Source organism: Triticum aestivum, chromosome 3A (assembly GCF_018294505.1).
Source record: "Triticum aestivum cultivar Chinese Spring chromosome 3A, IWGSC CS RefSeq v2.1, whole genome shotgun sequence".
NCBI classification, from domain to species: domain Eukaryota; kingdom Viridiplantae; phylum Streptophyta; class Magnoliopsida; order Poales; family Poaceae; genus Triticum; species Triticum aestivum.
The window spans coordinates 57,591,188-57,613,571 of NC_057800.1; the positions used below are offsets into that span (position 1 = coordinate 57,591,188).

General features: G+C 43.9%; 1 protein-coding gene and 1 pseudogene across 1 annotated transcript; one reads left to right on the top strand and one right to left on the bottom strand.

Moving 5' to 3' along the window:
* LOC123056771 (putative serpin-Z5) overlaps positions 1–8,654 on the bottom strand; it is a 28,134-nt pseudogene extending 19,480 nt beyond the window's left edge.
* Positions 8,655–10,924: 2,270 nt separating this feature from the next.
* Positions 10,925–16,071, top strand: LOC123056772 (protein trichome birefringence-like 18). The gene is made up of 3 exons (XM_044480047.1): positions 10,925–11,042; positions 11,209–11,486; positions 15,012–16,071. Exons 1-3 carry the CDS (start codon positions 10,925–10,927, stop codon positions 15,786–15,788), a joined length of 1,173 nt encoding a protein of 390 aa, XP_044335982.1. The 3' UTR covers positions 15,789–16,071.
* The last annotated feature ends 6,313 nt before the right edge of the window (positions 16,072–22,384 follow it).

Below are 22,384 nucleotides of genomic sequence, written 5' to 3' on the forward strand. Positions count from 1 at the left end.
TCCGATCATCACGTGAGACGGACTAGTCAACATCGGTGAACATCTTCATGTTGATCGTATCTTCTATACGACTCATGCTCGACCTTTCGGTCTTCCGTGTTCCGAGGCCATGTCTGTACATGCTAGGCTCGTCAAGTCAACCTAAGTGTTTGCATGTGTAAATCTGTCTTACACCCGTTGTATGTGAACGTCTGAATAAAACACCCGATCATCACGTGGTGTTTTGAAACAGCAAACTGTCGCAACGGTGCACAGTTAGGGGGAACACTTCTTGAAATTAGTATGAGGGATCACCTTATTTACTACCATCGTTCTAAGTAAACAAGATGCAAAACATGATAAACATCACATGCAATCAAATAATAAACGTGACATGATATGGCCAATATCACATAGCTCCTTTGATCTCCATCTTGGGGCTCCATGATCATCTTGTCACCGGCTTGACACCATGATCTCCATCATCATGATCTCCATCATCGTGTCTCCATGAAGTTGCTCGCCAACTATTACTTCTACTACTATGGCTAACGCGTTTAGCAATAAAGTAAAGTAATTTACATGGCGTTTCTTGATGACACGCAGGTCATATAAAAGAATAAAGACAACTCCTATGGCTCCTGCCGGTTGTCATACTCATCGACATGCAAGTCGTGAATCCTATTACAATAGCGTGAACATCTCATACATCACATATAGATCATTCATCATTCATCACAACTTTGGCCATATCATATCACGAACCACTTGCTGCAAAAACAAGTTAGACGTCCTCTAATTGTTGTTGCAAGTTTTACGTGGCTGAATTAGGGTTCTAGCAAGAACGTTTTCTTACCTACGTTAAAGCCACAACGTGATTTGTCAACTTCTATTTACCCTTCATAAGGACCCTGTTCATCGATTCCGCTCCAACTAAAGTAGGAGAGACAGACACCCGCCAGCCACCTTATGCAACTAGTGCATGTTAGTCGGTGGAACCGGTCTCACGTAAGTGTACGTGTAAGGTTGGTCCGGGCCGCTTCATCCCACAATACCGCTGAAGCAAGAAAGGACTAGTAACGGCAAGAAAGTTGACAAATCTACGCCCACAACAAATTGTGTTCTACTCGCGCAAGAAGAACTACGCATAGACCTAGCTCATGATGCCACTGTTGGGGAACGTTGCAGAAAACAAAAAATTTCCTACTCGTTTCACCAAGATCATCTAGGAGTTCATCTAGCAACGAGTGATTAGATGCATCTACATACCTTTGTAGATCGCGCACGGAAGCGTTCAAAAGAACGGTGATGATGTAGTCGTACTCGACGTGATCCAAATCACCGATGACCAGCGCCGAACGGACGGCACCTCCGCGTTCAACACACGTACGGGACGGGAGACATCTCCTCCTTCTTGATCCAGCAAGGGGGAAGGAGAGGTTGATGAAGATCCAGCAGCACGACGGCGTGGTGGTGGATGCAGGGCGTCACAGCAGCAGGGCTTCGCCGAGACTACGAGGGAGAGACGTAACGGGGGGAGATGGAGGCGCCAGGGGCTGGTGTGAAATCCCTCCTCTCCCCCCCACTATATATAGGGGTGCCAGGGGGGCGCCGGCCCTAGTAGATGAGATCTACTAGGGGGGGCGGCGGCCAAGGGGAGGTTTCCCTCCCCCCCAAGGCACCTAGGGGTGCCTTCCACCACATGGACTCTTCCATGGTGGAAACCCTAGGCGCATGGGCCTATAGGGGCTGGTGCCCTTGGCCCATCTAGGCCAAGGCGCACCCCCTACAGCCCATGTGCCCCCCCGGGACAGGTGGCCCCACCCGGTGGACCCCCGGGACCCTTCCGGTGGTCCCGGTACAATACCGATAACCCCGAAACTTGTCCCGATGCCCGAAATAGCACTTCCTATATATAATTCTTTACCTCCGGACCATTCCGGAACTCCTCGTGACGTCCGGGATCTCATCCGGGACTCCGAACAACATTCGGGTTTCTGCATATACATATCTTCATAACCCTAGCGTCACCGAACATTACGCTGAGGTGTTCCAGGCGGCGTGAGTTGTGAAACTATTCCACATTTTCTTAAGTGTGCCCCAAACTCGTGACTCAAGTATTCTCCTCCACGATCTGATCGCAGAAACTTGATTTTCCTGTCACGTTGATTTTCAACCTCACTCTGAAATTCCTTGAACTTTTCAAAGGTTTCAGACTTGTGTTTCATTAAGTAGATATACCCATACCTACTTAAATCATCAGTGAGGGTGAGAACATAACGATAGCCACCGCGAGCCTCAACACTCATTGGACCGCACACATCGGTATGTATGATTTCCAATAAGTCGGTTGCTCGCTCCATTGTTCCTGAGAACGGAGTCTTGGTCATTTTACCCATAAGGCATGGTTCGCACGTGTCAAATGATTCATAATCAAGAGACTCTAAAAGTCCATCAGCATGGAGCTTCTTCATGCGTTTAACACCTATGTGACCAAGGCGGCAGTGCCACAAGTATGTGGGACTATCATTATCAACCTTACTTCTTTTGGTACTCACATTATGAACATGTGTAGCATCACGTTCGAGATTCATAAAGAATAAACCATTCACCATAGGAGCATGACCATAAAACATATCTCTCATAAAAATGGAACAACCATTATTCTCAGATTTAAAAGAGTAGCCATCTCGAATTAAACGAGATCCCGATACAATGTTCATGCTCAAAGCTGGCACTAAATAACAATTATTAAGGTTTAAAACTAATCCCGAAGGGAGATGCAGAGGTAGCGTGCCGACGGCGATCACATTGACCTTGGAACCATTCCCGACGCGCATCGTCACCTCGTCCTTTGCCAGTTTCCGCTTATTCCGCAGCCCCTGCTTTGAGTTACAAATGTGAGCAACTGCACCGGTATCAAATACCCAGGAGCCACTACGGGCACTAGTAAGGTACACATCAATTACATGTATATCACATATACCTTTTGTTTTGCCGGCCTTCTTATCCGCTAAGTACTTAGGGCAGTTCCGCTTCCAGTGACCGCTTCCCTTGCAATAAAAGCACTCAGTCTCGGGCTTGGGTCCATTCTTTGGCTTCTTCCCGGCAGCTTGCTTGCCGGGCGCGGCAACCTCCTTGCCGTCCTTCTTGAAGCTCTTTTTACCCTTGCCTTTCTTGAACTTAGTGGTTTTATTGATCATCAACACTTGATGTTCCTTCCTGACTTCTACCTCTGCTGATTTCAGCATAGCAAATACTTCAGGAATGGTCTTTTCCATCCCCTGCATATTGAAGTTCATCACAAAGCTCTTGTAGCTTGGTGGAAGCGACTGGAGGATTCTGTCAATGACCGCATCATCCGGGAGATTAACTCCCAGCTGAGTCAAGCGGTTATGCAACCCAGACATAGTGAGTATGTGCTCACTGACAGAACTGTTTTCCTCCATCTTACAGCTGAAGAATTTGTCGGAGACTTCATATCTCTCGACCCGGGCATGAGCTTGGAAAACCATTTTCAGCTCTTCGAACATCTCATATGCTCCATGTCTCTCAAAACGCTTTTGGAGCCCCGGCTCTAGGCTGTAAAGCATGCCGCACTGAACGAGGGAGTAGTCATCGAAACGTGCCTGCCAAGCGTTCATAACGTCTTGTTCCGCAGGGAGAACGGGTGCGTCACCAAGCGGTGCTTGTAGGACATAATCTTTCTTGGCAGCTATGAGGATGATCCTCAGGTTCCGGACCCAGTCCGTATAGTTGCTGCCATCGTCTTTCAGCTTAGTTTTCTCTAGGAACGCGTTGAAGTTGAGGACTACGTTGGCCATTTGATCTACAAGACATATTGCAAAGATTTTAGACTAAGTTCATGATAATTAAGTTCAACTAATCAAATTATTAGTGAACTCCCACTTAGATTAGACATCCCTCTAGTCATCTAAGTATTACATGATCCGAGTTAAACTAGACCGTGTCCGATCATCACGTGAGACGGACTAGTCAACATCGGTGAACATCTTCATGTTGATCGTATCTTCTATACGACTCATGCTCGACCTTTCGGTCTTCTGTGTTCCGAGGCCATGTCTGTACATGCTAGGCTCGTCAAGTCAACCTAAGTGTTTGCATGTGTAAATCTGTCTTACACCCGTTGTATGTGAACGTCTGAATAAAACACCCGATCATCACGTGGTGTTTTGAAACAGCGAACTGTCGCAACGGTGCACAGTTAGGGGGAACACTTCTTGAAATTATTGTGAGGGATCATCTTATTTACTACCGTCGTTCTAAGTAAACAAGATGCAAAACATGATAAACATCACATGCAATCAAATAATAAACGTGACATGATATGGCCAATATCACACAGCTCCTTTGATCTCCATCTTGGGGCTCCATGATCATCTTGTCACCGGCTTGACACCATGATCTCCATCATCATGATCTCCATCATCGTGTCTCCATGAAGTTGCTCGCCAACTATTACTTCTACTACTATGGCTAACGCGTTTAGCAATAAAGTAAAGTAATTTACATGGCGTTTCTTGATGACACGCAGGTCATATAAAAGAATAAAGACAACTCCTATGGCTCCTGCCGGTTGTCATACTCATCGACATGCAAGTCGTGATTCCTATTACAATAGCATGAACATCTCATACATCACATATAGATCATTCATCATTCATCACAACTTTGGCCATATCATATCACAAACCACTTGCTGCAAAAACAAGTTAGACGTCCTCTAATTGTTGTTGCAAGTTTTACGTGGCTGAATTAGGGTTCTAGCAAGAACGTTTTCTTACCTACGTTAAAGCCACAACGTGATTTGTCAACTTCTATTTACCCTTCATAAGGACCCTGTTCATCGATTCCGCTCCAACTAAAGTAGGAGAGACAGACACCCGCCAGCCACCTTATGCAACTAGTGCATGTTAGTCAGTGGAACCGGTCTCACGTAAGCGTACGTGTAAGGTTGGTCCGGGCCGCTTCATCCCACAATACCGCTGAAGCAAGAAAGGACTAGTAACGGCAAGAAAGTTGACAAATCTACGCCCACAACAAATTGTGTTCTACTCGCGCAAGAAGAACTACGCATAGACCTAGCTCATGATGCCACTGTTGGGGAACGTTGCAGAAAACAAAAATTTTCCTACTCGTTTCACCAAGATCATCTAGGAGTTCATCTAGCAACGAGTGATTGGATGCATCTACATACCTTTGTAGATCACGCACGGAAACGTTCAAAAGAACGGTGATGATGTAGTCGTACTCGACGTGATCCAAATCACCGATGACCAGCGCCGAACGGACGGCACCTCCGCGTTCAACACACGTACGGAACAGCCACGTCTCCTCCTTCTTGATCCAGCAAGGGAGGGAGGAGAGGTTGAGGGAGATGGCACCAGCAGCAGCACAACGGCGTGGTGTTGATGGAGCTGCAGTACTCCGGCAGAGCTTCGCTAAGCACTATGGAGGAGGAGGAGGTGTTGGGGAGGGAGAAGGAGGCAATCAAAGGCCAAGGCGTTCAGGTATGAAGTCCCTCCTCTCCCCCACTATATATAGGGGTGCCAAGGGGGGTGGGCCGGCCCTAGGAGATCCAATCTCCTAGGGGGTGCGGCGGCCAAGGGGGGTTTCCCTCCCCCCCAAGGCACCTAGGAGGTGCCTTCCCCTCCTAGGACTCTTTCCCCCTTAAACCCTAGGCGCATGGGCCTATGTGGGGCTGGTGCCCTTGGCCCATTAGGCCAAGGCGCACCCCCTACAGCCCATGTGCCCCCCCGGGACAGGTGGACCTACCCGGTGGACCCCCGGGACCCTTCCGGTGGTCCCGGTACAATACCGATAACCCCGAAACTTGTCCCGATGCCCGAAACGGGACTTCCCATATATAAATCTTTACCTCCGGACCATTCCGGAACTCCTCGTGACGTCCGGTATCTCATCCGGGACTCCGAACAACATTCGGGTTACTGCATATACATATCCCTACAACCCTAGCGTAACTGAACCTTAAGTGTGTAGACCCTACGGGTTCGGGAGACAAGCAGACATGACCGAGACGACTCTCCGGTCAATAACCAACAGCGGGATCTGGATACCCATGTTGGCTCCCACATGCTCCACGATGATCTCATCGGATGAACCACGATGTCGAGGATTCTATCAACCCCGTACGCTATTCCCTTTGTCTATCGATATGTTACTTGCCCGAGATTCGATCGTCGGTATCCTAATACCTCGTTCAATCTCGTTACCGGCAAGTCACTTTACTCGTACGTAATGCATGATCCCGTGACCAGACACTTGGTCACTCTGAGCTCATTATGATGATGCATTACCGAGTGGGCCCAATGATACCTCTCCGTCATACAGAGTGACAAATCCCAGTCTTGATCCATGTCACCCAACAGACACTTTCGGAGATACCCGTAGTCTACCTTTATAGTCACCCAGTTATGTTGTGACGTTTGGCATACCCAAAGCACTCCTACGGTATCCGGGAGTTACACGATCTCATGGTCTAAGGAAAAGATACTTGACATTGGAAAACTCTAGCAAACGAACTATACGATCTTGTGCTATGTTTAGGATTGGGTCTTGTCCATCACATCATTCTCCTAATGATGTGATCTCGTTATCAATGACATCCAGTGTCCATAGTCAGGAAACCATGACTATCTGTTGATCAACGAGCTAGTCAACTAGAGGCTCACTAGGGACATGTTGATGTCTGTTATTCACACATGTATTACGATTTCCGGATAACACAATTATAGCATGAATAAAGACAATTATCATGAACAAGGAAATATAATAATAATGCTTTTATTATTGCCTCTAGGGCATATTTCCAACAGCTACATGAACTACTGGGCATGTATGATGGCGGGAGCTGATCGAGAGGCGATGGAGCGCGGCGCTAAGATGCTCAAGACCAACGCTGCTGCCATGATGAGGATTTGTGCAGCCCCAGCTGGATCAACGATGGACTGAAGGATGAAGCTATCGTCTATGCCTTCTCCTGCCTTATCTTCAGTGGATATTATTGTCCTGATTCTTGTTCCGTTTGATGCTTTTGCCCCTGCGTGGGCTTTGCCTGATGCTCACTTGTGAGCCGTTCCCCCCCCCCCCCCCCTAAATGTGGAAGTTACCTCCGGATTTCTTATTTTGCTCTGGTTAGGATAGGTGGTTTTAGATGGCACTGGGTTTTCGCCCCATGGTGAGCTGCTCGATGATGAGTGCTTGCAGTGGGTTTCCCAGTGGTGTCTTGAACCCGCTTTCCCCTTTCCAGTTTCCTTAAGACCTGGACTTTGTATTTCCGTTATGTCATAGTAATGGAAAGGGGTAATGCCCGGTTCAAAAAAAAAGGCATGAACAGAGAAGGTTTAGGGAATCTTAACATGTCACGACAGTGGACATGATCGCCTGCTTGATGCAGGCGTGATGCAGAGGTGATGTAGTCGAGGTAGCAGTCCTCCTCAACGTCCTGATGCCCTCAAGACGCCACCGGCACTGCCCGGGGACAGCGGCGGCGGCAGGCTTAGGTCTTCCCGTCGCTGCAGCACTCCCCCTGATCGGATGGGGTGAGAGAATATCGGGAGAAGAGTAAACCTTACGTGAATTATGATCTCGCAGGTGGCCAGCTCTCTCCCGTATCCTTTTAATATGGCGCTGGCGACAGGGGACCCAAAACCTGAGTTGGTTTTTGAGCGCCCCCGATCAAGGCGCGTTAGTTCTGATCGAGGCTCACGTACGTTGGTACGTGGACCCCTTCACTTGTCGTTATCCCTTCATCCTTTTTTTTTCTTCAGTTAGACTAATAGATTTAACGGGCCTGTTTAAGCCATCAGATCAAAACCAACACTTCCTTGTACCGGAGCTTGAGCACCTTAAACCCTTTGTGGCACGCGATGTACTGCTGCCCAAAACCCCGCATGAAGGGGACATGGAAGGTGCTGCCGTTGAGGCGGTGGAACTTGTCGTCCACAGTGTTCTCCTCGCGGAAGGGCACGTGCCACCTGCCCTTGAAGTAGATGGCGTTGGCCACGACGATGTCGGTCTCAGCGGACACTTGCTCGTCGGCGAGGACCGAGTCGATGAGGTTGTCCGTCGCCGCCGCCGCCTACGCGTTGATCTGCTTCACGGCTTCTCCTGGCTGCAGCCAGCGTGATCAATTAGAAATTTAATAAGATTGTGTGCCAAACATGAACAAATGTTGAAGAGAGAGTTGTGGCTGCACCTGCACATGCACCGACCTTACCTTTCCGTGGAAATCGACGGCGCGGGTCTCGGCCTTGTAGTACTCGGCGGCGGCGGCGCGGAAGGCGGGGTTGAGCTTCCGGGTCTCGTCGTGCCATACGCCGAAGGCGAACGAGATGCGCGGCCCGCCCCTCCATGACCGGTCGGCGAGGGCGTGCTTCGACAAACCGCCGACGGTCTCGGCGATGCCCTCGTTGGACTCGGCGCCAAGGAGGGCGAGCAGCTCCTGGCGAGTCATTCATGCCCTGGGCGCCGGCGGACGTGAGCGCGAGTGCGGCGTAGATGGACAGCGGCGAGAAGACGAGGTTGCCGGCCGCGCTCGTCGAGGAGAGCGCCCTGATGAGGCGCAGGGCGAACGACGTCAGGCCGTGGCACGCGAGTGGGTTGGTGTTGGCCGTGGTCGGTGTAGCCTCCATCGTGATTGGTGAGAAGTGAGATCGAGGCACTGGGCGATGCTTATGTACTTGGCGTAGGATCGAAACCCCATGGGTGGTGATCAACTGTTATTTTTTGGGGTAGAATCCAACATGGAAACGCAACGGATCGATATAAAGCGGAATACGTTAGGGACTAGCCAAAATTTGACTTTGTGATGAGTTTATACGTCGGATCAATTTTCGGAGAACCAAAGGAAAAGAAGATTTTCTACCTATATATACATGCATGCAACATTTTCATTATTATTGTGCAAGACCACTCACATTATAGTCTCTCCCTCCCTCCTCCCTCGGACTATTGTGTTTTTCTCTTACACATCACATACAATCACATGCTATTCCCTACTAACCGAGTTCATTCAAATAAATAAATAGATGGCTAAGGTATTTTCAAATAAAAAGTTTGATTTACATTCTATTTGTACATTTGTGTTTTCTCTAACAAAATCATAAAACAAGACCAACATTGAATATATTTTGGAAATATTTTTGTTGACAACTAAATCAGAGCCTCCCCGCAAAAAAAAAAAACTAAATCAGAGCCGAAGACCAACATTGAAATAAATTTGACAACTAAAGTCACGACACTGTTGCGCTGTTGGACAGATCAGAGCCAAAGCCCACAGATCTGATGTCGTGCGGGCTCGTTGGCTGAGGACGAGGGCTATGTCTGGGGCTTGCTTGGCGGCGGCCTTCGGTAGTGACGGGGTTGTGTTCCCCGGGACTGACTGGGGACGTAGGTGTGGGCGCTTCCTACCATGCAGGCGTCAACCCAGATTCAGTGGCTGATGCCAGGCTAGGAGTGGAAGGAGGCACTTTCTACTCTTCCTCGCATGGTTGATGCACTCTTATGTGGATGATTGGTGGTCTCTCAGACATGGATGCCGGGGCGGCAACCCTAGATGGCGGTCCGCATGGTTGGCTCTCCGGCAGACAGCATGGCAGCCGTGGTGGCTATGCCTCTTGGCCGCGTGGGTCGTGAGGGGTGCAGTATCAGATGACTCAGGCTCGCTCCTTGTTGATGGCAGTGGCAACACCCGAATCTGGATCTGGAGGCTAGTGTTCGGCACGGTTGTCCTGGGCATCTCGTGGTAGCATGGGTGAGCTGCTAAGCGAAAGCTTTGCGCTTTGGCGGCAATGCCCACAGGTGTCGCTCTCCTCTTGGGGGCGTCGTTGTGGTTCTCCTCTCCGTGCTAGGATTCCGAGCGAAGTCCCTTGTCCATCTTGGTCTCGGTAGCGGCTACGCTTTGCTCAGTTTCCTAGTTTGGGGTGTTGTCGTGGTGGTTTGGTGTCCTACGGCGTACCGTGTCATTGTATTTAGGCCTTCCAATGCTATTTCTCGGCAACATAGTTGTGTGCTTTTATGTTGTCCGATTATCTCTCTATCTACTTTGTAGGAGAACTTCCTCACTGCCTTGTATCGTTTGACCGTGTATTTTGGTTTGTGCTTTATCTATGAAATGGGACGAAAGCGTATTTGAAGCCAGTGGCTAGGTTATTTTGGTATTGTTACTTTCTCCAAATGCATGCATGCAGCTGGAGATCATTGCAGTTAATTGGGTTATTATGGCTTGCGAAGCATGTTCTTCTCTGACATTACAACATGGCTGCACTTACGTTGGATGCCATCACGCGAAGTCCCAAGGAATCCGATTCTCCGGCGGCTCCGTTAATCTAGAGAAGCTTTAAGCAGTTGACCGTGTGATTACTCACCAACTAACACTTCTTGTCACTACATGGCCTCCCAACCTGGCTTGCACGTTCAAGAAATACTAAAAGATACCCCATTTTACTCCACTAGTGTATTAGTAGTACTAGGATATGGTAGCGGCATGAACACACCGGCGTGGCCAATGCACCAAGTCAACGGCTCTGCCCATAGGCACGAGACTAGACGCCCCTTTTGCAATCGGACTCCAACGATTGGCGTGTTTTGCAATCTGAATCCAATCTCCAATGGAGTTTGCGCGGTTAAATTCGACAGGGCCAGCACTCTCTCGGGTCGTCACCACGACCATCTACGAACCCCCATCCCCTCTCCGTAGCTCATAAAACTCCTACCCTGGGCACAAGCAGAGCAGCTCCTCGCGCCTTCCTCTGGCAGTGTCGAGCTCAAGGTTTGAACCAACATCTGTCTAGCTGCTTTAGCTTACCAAGTGTCAGCATTGTTCTAGTGATGATTGTCACTGCCCTTTCAATGATTTATCGGCATTGATTCTCAACTGCAGGTCAGGTGTGTGTGTGTGGCCATGAGTTTGTCGGGGAAGAAGTCTCGCGCCGTGGCCGGAGGAGCCCAGCAATGGCTCTCAACCATCGTTATGTTCGTGGTGGCTCTCTTGCTGACCCTGGGACCTACACATATTCAAGGTAAGGTGTTAGCCAGTTCACTCCCCTCTTTGATCTATGCACAACATCTTACAGACACGAATGAGATGTGTGCTCAACTGGACTCCACCGGTGTCATTTCCTAATGATCTCCAGCAATGGTAGTTCATTACACAAATTGAATGTACGTTCATTCTTCATTGTGTAGGTAGCTGTGATATCTTTCGTGGGAAGTGGGTTCCTGATTCTTCTGGGCCGCTGTACACGAGCAGCTCTTGCCCTCAGATCATACGCGCGGAGAACTGCCAGGCGAATGGGCGGCCGGACAAGGGATATGAGAACTGGAGATGGAAGCCCGAGCGGTGCGCTCTCCCGCGCTTCGATGCGAGGAGGTTCCTGAAGATGATGAGGGGCAAGACACTTGCTTTCGCTGGGGATTCTATCGCCCAGAACCAGATGGACTCTCTCCTTTGCATCCTATGGCAGGTGACCACACACTTCACTGATATACTAGTACTATTTTTTTTTGATATACTAGTACTATTACTACTGATGGTTTGATGTTGGCAGCGTAATTAGTCTACTCCATCCATTTGATGAAGAGTGTACATTTAGCTTTAAAATTTGTTCATAAAATAGTGCACTTCTATCTTCCTAATACACTTTAAAATAGAAAAAATGTTTCTCTCTCATCACACAGTAATCAAGACTAATAACATTCTATACATGGTTTCTTTAATTTCTACATGCACTTAGCTCATTGAATTTGGGTAATTAAAGAGGAGAGAGATGGTGGCTTGCACCTTTTCAATACATTTTTTTACTCTACTCCATAATTTGTCCTAAAATTTATATATATACACTTTTCACCGGACGGAGGGAGTAAGTAGGTTGTTTAAAAATGATGCATTCTGACTTGATGCTGCTTTGTTTTAGGGAAAACTTTGTTTTCGTCACTCTAGCTTTTGACCACTTTACTTATGCCACTCTAGAATTTGACATTTCACGTTTGCCACTCTTAGTTTTTGACAATACATCACAATTGCCATTCCGTGGCAAAAGCAATAATTTTAGAGTGGCAATTGCGATACATTGTCGAAATCTAGAGTGGCAAAAGTGAAATGAAAAGTTATTGCTTTTGCCACTAATGACATTTGTGATGTATTGTCAAAAACTAAGAGTGGCAAAAGTGATATGTTAAAATCTAGAGTGGCATAAGCAAAGTAGGCAAAAGCTAGAGTGGCAAAAACAAAGTTTTCCCTTTGTTTTACGGATAATGGATGGACGTTTTGTCAAGATCTATAATTCCTGGGAATAATCATATTATAAAAAAATATATCCCCTTTATAAAAGAAATATTGCCTCCTGTTAGCTTGAAAAAAGTCTTATATTATGGGACAAAGGGAGTAGATGATTGTTCGTGCTTATCAATATTTTATATAAGAAAATAGCAGTCCTTTATTTTTCACGTGGAAGAATTTGGGACAAAGTCAAAATAAGCCTACCAATAAGTAGCAGGATAGTTATTGTGTTGAGCACTTGAGCCCGGAAAGCAAAGTAATTTCCCGAATTCCCTTTTGTCATTTCAACACAATATACACGTAGACGCTCGTATATACGCATATACACTCACCCGAGTCAGCACATTATCTTAAGATTGACGAAGTCACCACATGCGTCTCCTTAATCTACGGGAACGTCTTCTACCATAGAACAAACATCACTGGAAAGATTGAAATTAATTCAGAAAAATGTGAGCACTAGTGCCACGTCTACGACTTGAATCCCCGTGGGCTGGTTTCACCACATAGAAAGTTCCCTTTGCCGCACCTTTTTATTGGAAAGACAAGCTTCTATCGCCGCTTGATTACCTTGGTTTTTGTCTTGAACCGTTTATGGCAGTCCCAATGCACTATATCTAAAGCTAAATTTAATGACATTAAACAGTTAGTTAGATTTGTTTAGCGGAATAGATAGTTAGATATAGTAGTCCCAGTCGAAAATCCCTTTTGGAGGACGAGCTCCATGGAGGCCGGTTTTTGAAAAATTCAAAATTCATAATTTTACATTTCAAAAAATGCTGAAAAAATATACATGGAGGCATAATGCATAAGTGTGTAAATTTTCAAGATGAAATACTTTGAAATGAGGGTTGTGCAAAAAACAAATCTAGGGCTTTTTAATACATGATACTATTCATCCTCCTAGGTCATGAATTTGTCTTTTTTGTACATGTCGCATTTCAAGGTATTTCATCCTGAATTTTTACACACATACACATAACATCCTTGTTTACTTGTACAACCATTTTCAGTTTTTTTTAACTAAAAAGTTCAAATTTTGAATTTTCCAAAAAAACGGCCTCCATGGAGGCCGAGAGCCAAAAATGCCTCACTCGCACTATATGTTGTACCTAAAACAATCCTCATTTTAATATGTTTTGCGAGAGAAAAGTTATGAGATGTATTGAATTTGGTGCTAAGATCTATATCTAGATTAAGATAAAGTTGCTCTCTCTTTCCTCATTAAATAGGACGCCGTGTGAAATTTTAACTTATGAGAGCAATGCTAAGATACAAGCGTTGGAACTGCCCTATGAATGAGCCCTTGCGTGGTTATGCAGACAACCTTTCTATTTAGAATTGCTTCAAACTCTTCGTATTTTCTCAAAGTTAAGACCGTCACATTTTGGAAAACCTTGACTTACGATTGCGGCAAGATTTAAGAGAGGTAAGAGGATAGTTTAATCTAGCCGTTGATTAGTGAGGGCAATTTTGACCATACAAATATGATAAGTACAGCAATAAAATAAGGAGCAAATATTCTTGATTAATTTAGTGATCTCTCTCTCTCTCTCTCTCTCTCTCTCTCTCTCTCTCTCCAAACACAAGAGTTTCCCCTCTGCCAAAACATATACTTTTATTTATACTATATATGTTCCTTTAAAGTAAAATATGCACACATGTGTTTTTTTGCGAGATACATGTGTATATGCATCTTGAAGTATGGATTTTTTTCTTAATATTATGACATCCCCATGATCTTAGAATATAAATCATGTGACATATATATAATCACACAAACGCCACTTCATTGTTTAAGTATTATATTTTTTGTACTTATTTATACCAAATGATAATTTATATCTGCATGTGTTTCTAATGTCATAAATATAATTCTATAAATTAATTACATGGCTGATAACTAATAAATCAATTTATGTATTCAGAAAATCACATATGATATATTCATGGGCATTTCTTAGAAACAACAAACCATTTGTTTAGTAGAATGTCCATATTGAAGTGTGATTTCTTCATATTACGACATCCCACGGATTTAGAAAACAAAATTATATGATATATAATCACATCAATGCCACTTAAATATTCAAATATTATATTGTTTATACTTAATTATTCCTATCGATAGTATATATGTGTATCTATTTCTAATGTCAAGAATAGAGTTTATCTAAATTGCCTATGTTCTGAATATATCTATTTAAAAAACTCACAAATCAAGGGTTGTAAACAAAGATAACATGAACTGGAATTTATCTATCTTTTCTCATTTTAATATTTGTTTGTCTGCAATCTTTCCTTATTTGACTTCATGATTAAATAGCACTATAATTTATTCCCTTATTTGTTGAAGTGAAAAGTCCATATTAGCCCCCACGTAATCATTGACAACACCTTACACCACAAAGAGGCAAGAGTAAGATTAGCCATCAGAAAATAAAAAGTTAACGGGCATATCAATGTGGGAGCATCTTAAAAGAGCTCTATGATTACTATCACTAAGATTAAAACCGAACTCTGAATAGGCATTGTTGCTTCAAATTTCCTCCTTATGTATGTCATACTTATTTTTGTTCATATGTTTTTTCCCTATGATAACCGAAATGGCAAGACCAGCGTAAAGAATTGTGCGTACATGTAGCTTATTTGTTAGAGTGGGACAATATATGATTTATTATCCTTAAGCGTGATATTTCATTTTTAACAGGTGGACACCCCAATAAACCTTAGTGATCGTAGGATGAGCAAGTGGATCTTCAATTCAACCTCAACAACTATCATCCGCATCTGGTCAGCTTGGCTATTACACAATTCAAAAGAAGCTGTGGGAATTGCTCCCGAGGGTCTTAATAAGGTTTTCCTCGATGTCCCGGATAAGACTTTGATGGAGTTGCTTCCAAGTTTCGATGTGCTTGTCCTCTCTTCCGGACATTGGTTTGTCACACCATCAGCCTATATCCTGAATGGCAAGGTCGTTGGAGGGCAGGGCTGGTGGCCTCTTCAAGCAGGAAAGATGCAGATGAACAACATTGATGCTTTTGGTGCATCCACTGAGACTTTCCTAACTGCTGTGGCTACTAACCCGAATTTCAAAGGTATAGCTATTTTGAGAACATACTCTCCAGACCATTACGAACGTGGGGCATGGAATGTAGGTGGATCATGCACTGGGAAGGATAAGCCCTTGGATAAGGCGGTGAAGGATGGATTCATAGATGCAATGTATGGAAAACAAGTTGCGGCCTTCAAAAAGGTAGTCAAGAATTCTGGGAAACAGGGTTCCAAGTTGAAACTGATGAGCATCACAGAACCCTTTGCCTTAAGGGTTGATGGGCATCCTGGACCATACACAAATCTGGACCCAAACAAGAAGACTCAAAGAGGGCCGGATGGAAGGCCTCCATCTCAGGATTGTCTGCATTGGTGCATGCCAGGACCTATAGATACATGGAACGAGATGCTATTTGAGACCATACGAAGATAACTGGATGGAAATGAGATGTGAAGAAAGAAGTCTTGATGGTTATATTTGCCATCAGCTGACCTGATGTGTCCCATAGCATTTGAGACAGCGCCCATCTTGATGTTGTTTTACCGCAAATAATGATAGCTACATCCCTGGGGAGTGTATAGTAGAGAATCTTTTGGCATGATTGAGCATGTGATTTAGATTTTTCCAATTTAATCCAATTGATAAGAGAGGTTGATAGTTGATTTGTATCTTGTAAGGTTGTTGTACTTTTTGCATGACACGATTATTGATGGAGTTGGACATATAATATGATAAATTGCCAAAAAAATTGGAACATCCTCTGGAACCATCAGAGCACTAGCGGTCATGCATGAGAATAAAACTAGTGCAAAGAAGTGATTATTTGTGTTTTTCTAGTCTAAAATTACAATTTTTGTCGTCAAAACTAGCACAGTGGCCCTCCCTACGGCAAGGGTATCACCTTTAGTATGTCGAATATATTATATTTATTTGAATCTTGTGAAGACAGATTGTTCTCCTATTTATCTATATACTACAAAATAGACCACCTTTTGGCATTGATACATTGCCACAGGTGTAATTTTGACTCTATTTTGTGCATGATTTGCTAGGAAATAACAACATTGAGTAACAATTTTTTACAAAAAATTGTCTAATGATATACAGTTACACATGAGGTTGTGAGGACATAAACCGAACCAACTTGAATCTTGTAGGCTTGCCTGCATGGAATGTTCTAATGTATATGCATATGCAACGGCCCAATACCTCAAATGTTAGTGATTTTGACACCTATTAAAGTGGCTCACAACGGCCCCGATATCTCGGATCTCATATTTGCCGATGACAATCACTTTTTCTTCAAGGCGACTATTGGACAAACAATTGTGGTGCAACAAGCCCTTGACTTGTTCCTGATGGAGATATGCACTAAAGACAATAATAACCATGTCATTATTTATTTCCATGTTTATAATGAATATTTATATTCTATGCTATGACTGCTATAGCTCTCAAACCTGTGCAAACCAAGAGGTTCATAGAAAAACTCATATACACGTGTGACAGAGTCGATTCCGGCAGATCTCAAATAAGGGTTCCCAAACTAGTAGCCTAGATGTGATGGTAACATGAACAAGGGATTTTAACCTTGTTGGGCTCTTCTAGGAGATAAAAACCCTACATCGTGCCTATGTTGTATTGATTTAGGATGAAGTATAATGTACAGGTTGATCTACCACGAGATCGTTGTGTGTCGTCTACCTTAAACAAAAAAGATGGTTGACAAGAGGGAAATTTCAGGTCCAACCGTCAGAATAGTTTCCATCCCGACCAAGATGCATCGTCCCGGTCTCGATTCCGCGCGCCTAATTTCTGGCGGCCGGACAGGCCCGATTCATAGCAATTCTAGTTGATTTGGGCGGGCTGGCATGAGCTCCGCGTGCTGCTCCTTGGACGGACGGCGAGATGCCGCTGCTGCCGCGGCTGTTCGTGGACGGGAGGTACGTCGGCATCGCTGAAGAGGTGGTGGTGCTGCACAAGAAGTCGCGGTTCTGGCCGATGCTTCACAACGCGCGCGAGGCAGCCTGCGTTGTGTGCGGCAGCGCCTGGTTCATTGTGTGCGGCAACGGAATGTGTGGTGTGCGGCGGCCCAAGCTGCCTCCCATCCTGACCTGCCCGGGGCCGTCGACCCCAAGTACGGCGACTCGCTCAGGGTCACGCTCCAGTCTTCCTGATTCAATCTACACCATGTATGCAATGGTTGATGATGATCTGTTCCGCTTGGGATTTAGACAGACGCGCACGCGCGTGAGAGGAAAAAAAAGGAGACCACGGGAAATATTTGATTTTGCGGTAAATTTTTGCAGGATCTGTTCGGCCGCACCCCGGACGGTACAGAAAAACAGGTTTTAGTTTTTCCTTATATAGTGATTTCCCGTACCGTGATATAAGGATTTGCTAGACATGCTCTAGCACACGAGTAACGATGAATGAAGTGACATGTCATTTCTTCATCCGAAGCTAACATGAATTTTAATAGGAATACAAACTTCACGAGGTAACACCACAACTCCGCAAGAATCCTCACAACAATGAGGTCAATGACTAGAAGCTACTGTTTGCACTGGCCAGCAGCAGGTTCGCGGGCCGTGCAGCTGGCACGACGAGTGCCACAAGCCGAGCATGGCCCGGCGCTCAAGTACCACGGGCGCCACGAGCCAGCCCAAGCACGGCGCCTCCTGACGACTCGAGAGACCGCTTCATGGCGGGACGCCTCCGCAGCCTTCCGCTTCTTCTTCTTCCCGAGGAAGACGGCGGTGAGCACCGTCTTGGATCGCAGCCACGCCCTCAGTATTCCCAAGCACTACACAACCGCATTATCTGAACTACGGTCTACGAATCCAATTTCGGCTAAAAGTTTTGACAATTAACAAGTCATTTGTTACCTCTGCGTGGCCAAGCTGCACGGTCTTCTGTTTTCTGGATGCACTTTTTTTTTTTAGGGTCTGGATGCACTTTTTGGACGGTGTAGTTATTCTCTTTGGGTGTATATATATATATAAGTACAGCACATGCGAAGAGAAGCAGAATTCATGGGCAATCTTCTGCGGCGATTTTTGGGGAATTGATTTACCCCAGCACGCGTGGTGAGTTTATTAGCGCAATGCTCGATGCCCATGCATACGCATGATCATCGTGTGGAACTTGGGAAAGATGAAATATTGGAAAGACCAAAAGACCACAGCTGCATTAACTGCGTAAAAAAGATGGAAGAGAAGCTAGAGAGATGGAGGGTGAGAGTGGATTTTTGGAACATGGGTGCATTGGAGGACTTTATTTTAAATAGCTTAAAAATCACACTGAAAACTTCAAAAAATCCCGAAAAGAATTCTACAAGATCATATGGAATTATGGATCGCTATTACACGTGTAAAGTTTGGTGATGAAACAAGTAAACATGTGAGCTATACAAAAATGACAAAATGGCCATTTCTAAATTGTGAATAATACATGCACTACTCATCTTTCCAAAATAACGGTTTTGTCATTTATGTGTAACTCACATGGTTACTTATCTCATCATCAAAATTTGCACATGTGTAACATACATCCATATGAACATGTGGAATTATTTTTGGAAGTTTTGAAACTTCAAAAATACTGTTGTCACACTATTCAAAATATAGGTGTTCCATGCACCCGTTCACCAAAGTGACATTTTAGATGGAGCGTGGGTCTTGCGTTCGCTCTCAGAAGCAGGCCACCGGATCACCGCGTTGGGATTGATTTTGAAAAAAACAATATTCGCGCCGAATGTGCCTCTGAAGTCTGAACCGATCCAAAGTATTGTGCGACACAATACTTTTATTTACCTGTATAATTATTAAATGTGCAAAGATATATAACCCAACACAAGCCGAATCTGAGAGAACTGGGATGAAACAGAGTGGCGCTAAATAACTACACAATGCTAATGTGGGAATTCATTGTATTACGCCTATGGGCCTGCCCCATCTTACCGATATGAGCGGCGGACTGTTAAACGATACGCGGGCGATGGACAAGGGTGCGGTGCTCACCTCTAGTGCACTGGGCAGGCGTTGGCGAGGAGGCACATCACGGGAGCGGCTGGGTTGGACACTGTCCCACGCGGTGTTCTTGTGTAATTTGGAGTCTAATTCTATTACACCAATTAGACCGAGATTAGAGCCCGTCTAATCCAGAGCCTAATCCTTTAGGACAATTAGACCGGGGCGCCCCTATCTCGCGTTCAGCGAGAGGGAAGGAGCCCTCGCAGAAGCGGAGACTGAGATGGAACGGCCAAGGAGCGCCGGATGCCACAACATTCTTTTTCTGTTTTCTCTTTTTGATTTTTGCTTAACTTTCATCGTTTGTTTATACTTTAAAATATTTCTAATATATATTGCAAAAAACACTTTACATAATAATTTGAAAAATATTGAACAAGTATCTGAAAAATGTTAATCTCGCATCGGGAATTTTTTGAACGTGTATAGAAAAGTTGTTGATCATGTATTAAAATTTAAAAATGATGATTTTTATCGTGTATATAAAAATGTTAATCAAGAATTAAAAAAAAGCATGTTGCACAACTATTTGAAAAATGTTAATCAAACATTTGGGAAATGTTAAATATGTATAGAAAAATTGTTGACCATGTATTTAAAAATTTTAATATTGCATTTGAAAAATCTTAGTCAAACATTTTAAAAATATTACATGTGCATAGAAAAATGTTAACCATGTGTTAAAAAATGTTAAGCTTATATTTAAAAAATGTTGAAAATGTGTATAGAAAACATATTGGCCATGTATTAAAAAATGCTAATCTTGTATTCAAAAAATGTTAAACAAGCATTTGAAAATTGTTAATCAAGCATTTGAAAATGTTTAAAATGTGTATATAAAACATGTCGACCATGTATTAAAAAATTTGGTAAACTTGTATTTGAAAAATGTTAAACCTGTTGTTCATGAAGTTGGATCAGGACACCCTTGACAACTCCCGCTTATTCATGAAGTTCTCGAGTGAACCTTTGTTTATGAATACCATTCCCTTTGCTTTGTCATATTGTTGCAAAACCCGAGTTGAGATTACCAGTATCCCCATGATCAACACTTTGATCAGTATACCGGTTATCGTCATTACCGGCTTTGTTCTATCTACTTGTATTCGTATCCGCCGGTATCTCGTGATCATAATCACAAGTGTCCGGCTAGACGATAATGATACTATAATACCAAACGAGTCCAAAGAGGATCTCCCCAAAGGATAATATCGCAGTCTTGAACTACCGACACTAAGGCATTTATACACACGGTTAGGCACCTTAGACTTCATGGGGAATATGAGTGCAATTGATGCGCCGTTCAGTTCATGGGGAACTTGCGAAGATTTATTGCTTGCCGTCATTTTTGGGCTTTACTCGATGCGCAGCAGTGCGTATGCTAGCTCATTGGGAAGATAAAGCGGCGGTTCAATTGAAAGGCCATTGGGAAGATCATATAGGATGCAACATTGACTGGCATTCTGGCACGCGTGCATGCTGATGGATGGTTGAAACGCATGAGATTGGCTCCGGCCGCCTCAGCCTAAAAGGGTCTTTGGTTCAAAGAATTTTCAAAGGGATTTTGTATTCCATATGAATTTTTCCTTTAGAATTCATTTGGCTCAAAGTAATGGATCCTCTAAAATTCCAATGGAATGCTTTCCTACACTACAATGCCATAGGATCCAAAATTCCTTTGTATATGACAACTACCGCATCCATTCTAGTATGGGCTTCATTCGGTTTGCTGGAAAACCAAACGTAGAAAATGTAAGTAGTACAAAAATATGATAAGATAGCACTTGCCGGGAAATACCCTTTGGCTCTCGCATGTATATACACCCTATATGGAGTATTTTTTTCAAATAATTAAACAAAAAGTCAAAATAGTTCAAAAGTATTTTTAGATTAAACTTGACTTACTTGCGCACTAGTATATACATTTTCACCAAAAAAGAACCAACGTTGACTTCACAGCAAAAAAAACAAAAAATATTTGCTATTATAGGTCACTATTCACGCTATTTTGACCCAAAATTTGTCTTTTTTGAAAACAAGTCAAAGAGGAATTTTCCTTTTGTGAAACTTTTCTCACTAGTACAATGAAAGGTCAAGTTTATTTCAAAAATATTTTCAGAATTTTCCTTTGGTTCAAAGAATTTTCAAAGGAACTTTGTAGTATTCCCTATGAATTTTTCCTTCTAGAGTTCATTTGGTTCAAAGGAATGGATCCTCCAAAATTCCTATGGAAAATTACTTCGAATATGACAACTATCGTATCCACTCTATGGGCTTATTCGGTTTGCCGAAAATCAAAACGTACTAGAAAATAGATGTAGTACAGAAATATGATAGGACAACACTTGTCATCCTAAGGCTGGTCACAATGGGCAAGAACATAAGCTAGTAACTTACACACTTCCCTAGACTATGTTACTACCTCCATAGTGGGTAGGAACATCTATGTAGTGTCATGCAACGATGTATTTATTAGGTTATAGACTCATTATTTCTTGGAGTGTGTGATGTTCCGGTAACTTAGCTAGTTACCACAAGCACCTCTCTCTTTATTAAATATGTGCCACATAAGCAAAGTTGTATTGGAGTGTGTGATGTTACTCCTAAATTCCTCCCCATTGTGACCAGCCTAAGCAATTCTATTGCCTCATTCCTACACAAAAAAAAGAGAAGAGCTTTGAGTGGATGTGTAGTTTCCTAAAAAACACAAAAAATGAGTAGCATTCTTAAGGAATTCATTTACCCGTTTAGTTATCAAAAATAAATCATGTACCCGTTTCCTGCAAATCAGATGCAAGGAAGTATTCCTCTGGAATCCCCATTCCTATGTTTTTCTTATGACAATCTTTCAAACCTAATGACGCCATATATCTGTAGAAGATTCTTGTGTGTTTCTTGAGCTGCAACCAAACAACGTCTATTGCTGATTCCTATGTTTCCAATTCATGTAGGATTCTAAGTCTCGTGACATCCATGTTCGCAACGTAGGTGCTCAAA

Coding starts and splice junctions, on each gene's coding strand:
- LOC123056772 (XM_044480047.1), top strand. CDS start 10,925: ATGAGTTTGTCGGGGAAGAAGTCTCGCGCCGTGGCCGGAGGAGCCCAG. Junction 11,043..11,208: donor GGGACCTACACATATTCAAG/GTAAGGTGTTAG, acceptor TTCATTGTGTAG/GTAGCTGTGATATCTTTCGT. Junction 11,487..15,011: donor TCCTTTGCATCCTATGGCAG/GTGACCACACAC, acceptor CATTTTTAACAG/GTGGACACCCCAATAAACCT.